We start from the raw sequence: 8,412 nt of genomic DNA, 5'->3' as shown, positions 1-8,412 counted from the left end.
TTATAAGCAAAAATAAAGTTGTTTAAAATTCACTTAAGAAACATTTACACACAAAAAATTGTATTTAGACTCAATTTATATTAACTTAAATAAGTATTTATAAGAATATAAAATTAAATAATAAATAAAGTGATTTTTTATAAATTATAAGTCAATTTATAATTTTTGATTTTAAAGTGTTCTTTCATTTAATTTTTTAAATTAAAAATAAATTACTTTAAACTTATAAAAGTATTAATAATTTTTACTATTTTTTATAAATCAAAAGAAAATTTTATCGAAATAATTATATTATCACTGTTAATTTATATTAAAAAATATTAATTTATCTAAAAATTTTATAAATATTTTTAAAATTTAAAATATTAAAAAAATTACTATTGTTAAAGTAGTATTCTCTCAAATTTAAGAGTATTTATGAACACAGAAAATTATTGATTCATTTAAAAAATATTTAATATATTTGTAAATATTAAAATATTAAAAGGGTGACAGCCGTTAAAGCTTATGAGTATCTAACGAGCAGAAAAAATAATTATTTTTACTTAATATGTTATTTGCAGTTCTTGAAATGGGGATTGCAGCAAGCAGGGATATATAAGAGCCAAACCCAAAACTGCTAAAAGACACGTTCAATCGAGTGTAAGCATATACCTCAATTTGTGGGGACTATTCCATTCATGAACAAAAAGATGAACCCTACACTTGCAGTCGACATCAAAATCTCACATTGAGCCATTTAAACTAAGATTGGGTAACCCTACGACGAAATTATTAGTTCAATTATTTTAATAAAGTCATCCATTATATGCAAGTACTGATTTGGCCGAATTTGTTGCCATCTATTGATTGCATCCATAATTGATCTCCTCCTCCAACAACTCCACCTTTTCAAGTAGGTAAGAGTGTGAAATAGATAAGTTAGATAAATTTTGAATTAAATATTAGTATATAAAGTAAAAAATAATTATTTGTTAAGGTTATATTAAAATGATTCAATTTATTCATAATTTATTATTTTTTATGATTGTCTAACATATCTATTTAAAGTATATTATATATTTTTTAATAAATTATAAAATAAAATTCAATATTTATATATTAAATCCAAATGTAATAGATTAGTTAAGGATTCCTCCCTCGAAAATAAACGGCCAATTAATAACTTACGCTATCTTTGATTTATATGATTGCACTTTTAATTTTAGATATTTTAATATGTGTAAGGTTTTAGTGTTATTAATTTTAATTTTTTATATTTAATTTCTGTAGTTTTTAAAATCTTTAAATAAAGTTTTGATTCTAAAATCAAGACTTTTATTGTATTTTATAGATTTTATTTTGTATTCATATTTAAATATTTTATATATTTTTTTACTTATTTGTATAAATTCATGAAATGTCATACTTTAATTATATTTTTATAAATTATTAGGTAAAATTTTAGAATAGAAAACTTAATTCGAATATTTTTTAAAAAATTAAAAACTAAATGCGAACAATTAAAATTAGAGAAAAAAAATGGTACATATGTTCAATATAGAATATAAAAGTGTAATTAAGTCATGATTTATTATTTATGTGATAGTTAACGGTGATTTATCTCAACTCATCTATTAATTTTTATTTTTATAATTAATGAAAATTAAATTTATCCTAAGAATAAATGTATTGAACTGCTTAAGCTACTAAAATCTTTATGTTATGTTATCTATAAAAAGAAAAAGAATTGTTTATGCCCTGCCCAGTGAAGGAATTACGAGCATATACAGACAATCAGCTGGAAAATAATTTGTTTGGTTCAGTTATAGGGTGGATAGATAGTAACTTACTTGGATTCTATAATTTGACACTTAGCTCGCTCTCACGCATGTGAATACTTGTGAAAGGATTAATCATATACAGGAAGAAATATGGGCGTAAATTTCGTGTCATGGATCCTCGTTATTTATCTACTACTAATCCAGGTATATTAAATCTTTTGTTTTTCTTGCAACTCTGTTTCTTGGTTAATTTCTTTGACAAGGAGCAAGCTGAAACAGTTTGTAAACAATAAGATTTTCTATGCCCCTTTCCTTCTCTAACCCAAACTGAACTCTTGCAGTGTTCCTATGGAGGCCGAGCCAGGGAATTGGCTGGAAAAGAAAACAAATTGTTGGAAATTGCACATGAAGATGTTCACAACGTCTCTAGTAATATTCAAGATATATATTCTGGTCTCACTCATGGACAAGCCATGGATAACCCAAATAAGCTAGGCGATAATGATGATATTGGAAAACACATTGATCATCATGAACATGAACACTCACATGCTCATTTCACGACTCATATGGACCATATAGACCCTTCACTATTTGTGTTCTTCACTTTGAAAGATTTAAGGGTAGGGAAAAGAATGCCCATTCATTTTCCCAAGAGAGACCCAGCAAAGTCCCCCAAATTGTGGCCCAGAGAAGAAGCTGATTCTGTTCCTTTCTCATCAAACCAACTACCGTACCTTCTCAAACTCTTCTCCTTCTCTCCAGACTCTCCCCAAGCCAAGGCCATGGAAAACACACTAAGGGAATGTGAGACCAAACCCATCAAAGGAGAGGTCAAGTTCTGTGCCACCTCTTTAGAATCCATGCTTGACTTTACCCATAACATACTTGGGTTGACCGCTGATCTCCAAGTTTTTGCCACTTTGCACCAAACCAAGTCAAGTGTCACTTTCCAAAATTACACCTTCTTAGAAACCCTCATGGAAATTCCAGCTCCCAAGATGGTGGCTTGTCACACTATGCCTTACCCTTATGCTGTTTTTTACTGTCATAGCCAAGAAAGTGGGAATAGGGTATACAGGGTTTCACTAGCTGGTGATAATGGAGATAGGGTGGAAGCAATGGTGGTTTGTCACTTAGATACCTCCCAATGGGCACCCAATCATGTTTCGTTTCAAGTGCTTCGGATCACTCCGGGAAGCTCCTCTGTGTGCCACTTCTTCCCAGCGGATCATCTCATATGGGTCCCCAAAGTACCATCCTACGGTTCTTCAAGCGTGTGACTTGTAGTAGTAGCACATGCTTAAATGTGTACCTTAATGATGTCAAAAAATTAATGTACTGTACGCAGAGCTAAATAATGTAAAATTTTTTACATATATGTAAGAGAGTCTCTGCCTCGTAATTTTCAATCCCCATGTTTTTCAATTTCACTTCATAAGTGTATATGTATATATAGTCTGTTTGGTTTGTACACAAAGCAAACGTTACACTGTTTTCAAGATATAAAAAACGTCCGTTGAGATTATTTTTCGAAGTTAAAAATTTCGATCCTCACTAACTTTGTTTCCTATGGAGTAACAAAAGGCTGCTAATGAGGGATAGAAAGAGAAGTATCTTCAAGTGTGATAAATTAACTAAACCACATTTCACATTCAAGCTGTACAAGCTTAAATTTATCATTATTTTTGTGACCTGTAAAATGGGAACTGTATTTCATAGGACTTCTCAACATTTTGAATGCAACGTTTTGATTTGCATTGGCCTAGAGTGTTGTCAATATTTTGAAATTTTCATGTAAATGACTTTTAAATATGAATATAATACAAGATAAGCTATACACTATATACCAAAAGCTTTTTACGTGTAAAAATCAACTTTTAATAAAATTCTGCATTCGGTTAAATAAAAAGTAAATATAATGAAATTCAAGTTATTTTATTTTAGTCTCCCAATGTGTATTTTGTATATGCATGCCTTTTGCTGTTACAGTGCACATTTTTTTTTGGTCAAGGTAGATCTCATGCACCCCTCTGTGTATCCGCATGGGCAACCAAGGTCTAGTTGAGAATTCAGTCATGAGGCCCAATAGGCCTAGTTTGAGGAATGATTTTAGATTTTTTTATTAAATTTCAATTATGCCGTTCACTTATAACATTGGGCCCAAAAATAAAAAAACCTGTAACACTTGGCAAATATTTAATGTTTATTACGAAATTTGTTAGGCTGTCAAATTACTATTGAATATATAAAACCAATATACACATGCATTTTTATTGTACTCTTCGTAGTTTTGTACTTGTTAAATAATAATTTTGGTTTGGTTGTAGGGAAAAAGAAAGTTAGAACAAGGCTGGCGGTTTGGTTTACCATTGTGTAGTTTGGTCTCTGGCTTACGCCCAACGAAGGAGTCTTTCGAAACAGCACTTCTAAAGGTTGAAGGATATGGCTCACATGGTTCGGTGGTATTCAAAAGGTAGTGTTCCTATCCAAAATATTTCAACGCCTAAATAAGTTTGGTCAGAATAAAGATATAGCATCATGAAATAGCATGTCTGAATCAAAGGGTTCTTCTTGTACATTAGTGTCATTAGTCAATGTGGTTTTATTGTGATGTGTACCTAACCCTATAACCCTTTTGATATAAAAGTGTGTCAATACATGATGCGCTTAATAAAGCTAATAATATGTCAAGAGTGTTAAAGTTGTGATGTCAGATAGTAAAAAATGCTCGAGTAATGGCTGATGTTGAGGGTTGTAATTGAATTTGAGATTAGGTTAAGCAGTGGGTTATCTGGTTAGATAGTCTATGACTGATATAAACTTCATAACCACAATCAATGATGAGTTTGACATGTATTCTCATTTACACTGAATTCGGACGAAGTGGCAGTAGTAAGACAGTTTGATCGAGGTCAGTATTTTACTTTGAATCCGTATTGGAATTAAATTTCTGCAAAATAGGTGGATCCAAAGCACCTTTCTCTCAATGGTGGTGCTAATTCATTGGAATGTATTAAACTTCTGTCTTAGAATTTGAAGTATATGCTGATTAATTGTAAAAGGGGTTTGACTACCCTTAAACTCTCTTAATAATGTTCTATTGCCTTAAAAAAAACATAATTTTGATGTTTATAATAAAGTAAAAATATTTCATGACATTAGATGGTTGCGACTAATGTGATATAATAAAATTTCTTAAACAGCAAGTAAGAATCTCTTCTGCTTATGTTACTCCGTTGACTATCCAGACATTAAGACACGTTTACCACGTTCAACATATTAAACCGTCAAATACCCTCATCTTTGGGTGCCCGAATGTCAATGAACTGCCGATAAAAACAATGGGTAGTTTCATGTCCATGTGTGTTGACGGCGCTGAGCAAAGGGAAATTTACAGCGACTTAGAAACTCTTCTGGAATGGTAGTGCTAGAAAATAAGGATACAGATGTACTATAAGACTTAAGATACGACATTGGGATAAAATACGAAATCATAAGAAAATGTAAAAGAGGACACAACTATAGATATAATATATAGATTTAATAGTAATTCAAAACACAAATCTCAAAGTAAAATAGATAATTAATGTTTTAAAAATAAATATTAATATAACGTAATAAGATACTATATTTTGTCCAATTATTGTGATAATATTAATATAAACGTTTAATTTATAAAAAGAAAACATATTGTAAGCAGGAGTATTCAAAGTGTAAAATAAATGCGTGACTGTTTTGTAGTGTTGGGGTTTTGTTGATTTCTTCTATATATATATATATAATAATTAATTCATGTAGGAGGAGACAAGGAATCACTGAATTGATTTATACGGCGCATCAGCCATCTAGCATCTCATTCCAAAGGGAAATTAGCAATTCTAACATCACCCTCAGCAAGATTAAAATGCATTCTTATTATACTGAGAATGACTACTGGCAATGGTTTTAAGTTTTATGATCACATCTTTTCGTTTGAAAATATATTGAGAAGGAAATAGCCGAAAGCTACAGTAGAAACGTTGTCATAATTATTAGTCATAAAAGCCATCCCATTTTTGAGAGAATTCTCAACGGTTTGGGAGTAAAATATGCTTAAGAACTTATCAAGAGAACCCTGACAAGATACATCATGATTATTATAAATTGTTAAAATTTCTGCAGGACCCAAAATCAGATGCAGCGAAGAAATGATAACTGGATAACCACAAAGACTACAGACATATCTATAACTAAAGGGTTCAGGATTTTATTAAAATATAGGTTTTACTTTGAAACATTTCCAGCAAAATAAGCCTCAAACCTAATCACTATCCCAATACAAGATACTATACATCATAATCTCTAGCGGTCACATTTCATCTAGGAATATGTGTATCTATATATGGGAGCTTCAACCATGGCATCTCGCTTCAGACTTGGTTCTTGGCTAAAGGCTTATGCTTCTCCTTCATGGGCACAACATGGGTATGGTATAGTATGACATTAGGCTTTACATCGAAGTCCCTAATAAAACGATCCTTCCCTGCATATGATGCTTGTGGATCCCCAATAAGGTCTTTAATTGCTTGTGGCATGGGTTGGCCCTTCATCGTATTGTCCCAATAGCCTCCTAGGTCTTTTCTTGCACAACTAAAGTTGGCAACCTATGATCACATAAACATTTTAAGGTTTCAGTGTGAAGAAAATTGGAAACGTCATGTAAACAATTGCTAAACCCATTGATTCAAATTTCAAAAGAAGTTAACTTGAATGGAATTAAGAAATTTCCGATATAGCTTGAATTTTGGTAGAGCAGATTCTGAAAGCTTACCAGGAGAAGAGAGAACACAATGAACACAGCAAAATTGGACTTCATGTCTATGCTAATCCGTGGACACTTTGTTACCGTTGTTAGCCTCTGGATATGTCTTTAGGCCATAAGTGATCCACGATGAACACGTATTTATGTTTATATCATATCATAACAGTTGAAAAACATTAAATATTACAACTAATGACATTATTTTTTTTCAGGGTCCAAACGGTGGGTGGGCAACGATAAAGTGCCCGTAACCCGTAAGCACGCAAATTTGATTTCTATTGTTCACGCACACGACACATAATAGAAACAGGTTTGACCGACAAAGGAAACGACAAGTTTGTTAGTCGTCTATATGCACAGGGTTTTTATTAAACTTAAAAGTCACATTTATTGCTATCAAAAATAAAAGTCGCATTCTTTCTCTTTATTATTTTAAAAATTAATTATACATGAAACTATTCTTAATTCAGCCCTTGTTATTATATATATATATACACATATATAGATAGATTAAATTTAAGTCTCTACACGTTCCCTTTAAAATTTTAATTTTTTTAAGTTTTATTGTTGTTGTATGAACTGAGAAAAATTGAATAAAAACGATTTTATAGTATTTGTAAAAATATGCTTATTCACGGAATTATCCAAGCAACTGGAGACCCCATCAACTGGTTCCACATGTTTTGCAAAAGTCATAGCAGCAGTTCATCACAATTCTTTGTTATATTTTATATTAAAACTTTCAACTTTGTTAAAGTTAAAAATATGTCAGATCTATTATGCTTTTTGCTTTGTTGTTCTTAATTTTTTTAGCATTAAACTTAATTAACTAATCTACTACTTTGTTCAACTTAAGTGTGATGATTGTTATCAGTGAAATCATGGGTCAACAATTGTATGCTGTCCTGCGGCACAATTGCAAAAGGTAAGAAAAAAAAAACGATACAATGCACAGAAAGAGGGTTACTCGGTTTAGCCAACATAAAGCCATTAATTATACACAAAATGTGGCTAGTGGTTCATAACAAACAAACAAACAAATAGTTGATTATATATGAATGACAAGCAACATATGGTCCTCTAAGAAATTTAGACAGGTTTGTATTTTTGAGATTTGGGTTCACTGCAGAACCATCCTTTGAGTGCGACGCATAAAATAGTCAATTTCGAGAACATATTTTGACACGTGGTTTATTTATAATCAAACAAAATTCAAGTACATTATTATAACTATTTTTATAATTGTTTTTTGGTTAAAATTTTATCTTGATAATATGTAATATTATCATTTTTATTAAAATAAAATTTTGATTTTAATTAATTTCTTAAAACACAATCCTTTATAGTGTGACCAGTTTGCATATGTGTAATAACTAGGAGTCTGTATTTGCCCCAATTTCAGAATCGATTAATTAAGCTGAAATCAATAGTTTTTTTAACTATGTTCAGGGCTCTAAATGTTAATGTTCAAAAATTTTATGAAAATGATTCTATTCAATTTTTACAAATGATGCTTAACTCATGGGATGAGGCAGGTAGAATCACAAAACATCAAAAGCTCAGTGTCTTTCTCTACCTTCTCAAATGAACAGCGCCAATCTAAAATGGAATAAAGGCCGCACGTGTAGCCCCATGTCATCAAAAGGTGTTTTGACCATAATAATATAATTTCATAAATTACTTATTAAAATACATCAATTTAATAGTGTCAAAAAATACTGAGTAAAATTAGAATGCATAATTCATGTTTTGACCATAATTCTAATATATATTAGAATGCATAGATACTCTTGTGTATTATTCATGTTAAGAAGGCACCGCATGTCAATGACACATGTCACTTTT

At 30.8% G+C, this 8,412-nt stretch overlaps 2 protein-coding genes across 2 annotated transcripts; one reads left to right on the top strand and one right to left on the bottom strand.

Annotated features, from left to right (window-relative positions):
• Positions 1-1,913: 1,913 nt before the first annotated feature.
• On the top strand, positions 1,914-3,046 carry LOC113865923 (BURP domain-containing protein BNM2A-like). Its single transcript, XM_027500732.1, has 3 exons — positions 1,914-1,967; positions 2,105-2,168; positions 2,313-3,046. The coding sequence occupies exons 1-3, from the start codon at positions 1,914-1,916 to the stop codon at positions 3,044-3,046; spliced, it is 852 nt and encodes a 283-aa protein (XP_027356533.1).
• Positions 3,047-6,138: 3,092 nt separating this feature from the next.
• LOC113865912 lies at positions 6,139-6,708 on the bottom strand. Its single transcript, XM_027500716.1, has 2 exons — positions 6,577-6,708; positions 6,139-6,409 (listed from the first exon to the last, which is right to left on the bottom strand). The coding sequence occupies exons 1-2, from the start codon at positions 6,619-6,621 to the stop codon at positions 6,176-6,178; spliced, it is 279 nt and encodes a 92-aa protein (XP_027356517.1). The 5' UTR covers positions 6,622-6,708; the 3' UTR covers positions 6,139-6,175.
• Positions 6,709-8,412: the final 1,704 nt, after the last annotated feature.

This window comes from Abrus precatorius, unplaced genomic scaffold (genome assembly GCF_003935025.1).
Source record: "Abrus precatorius isolate BTA unplaced genomic scaffold, Abrus_2018 Scaffold4, whole genome shotgun sequence".
Classification (NCBI taxonomy): Eukaryota; Viridiplantae; Streptophyta; class Magnoliopsida; order Fabales; family Fabaceae; genus Abrus; species Abrus precatorius.
This window is presented reverse-complemented; position numbering and strand designations above follow the sequence as displayed.

Coding starts and splice junctions, on each gene's coding strand:
- LOC113865912 (XM_027500716.1), bottom strand. CDS start 6,621: ATGAAGTCCAATTTTGCTGTGTTCATTGTGTTCTCTCTTCTCCTG. Junction 6,410..6,576: donor TTGTGTTCTCTCTTCTCCTG/GTAAGCTTTCAG, acceptor ATGTGATCATAG/GTTGCCAACTTTAGTTGTGC.
- LOC113865923 (XM_027500732.1), top strand. CDS start 1,914: ATGGGCGTAAATTTCGTGTCATGGATCCTCGTTATTTATCTACTACTA. Junction 1,968..2,104: donor TTTATCTACTACTAATCCAG/GTATATTAAATC, acceptor GAACTCTTGCAG/TGTTCCTATGGAGGCCGAGC. Junction 2,169..2,312: donor CAAATTGTTGGAAATTGCAC/ATGAAGATGTTC, acceptor ATGAACACTCAC/ATGCTCATTTCACGACTCAT.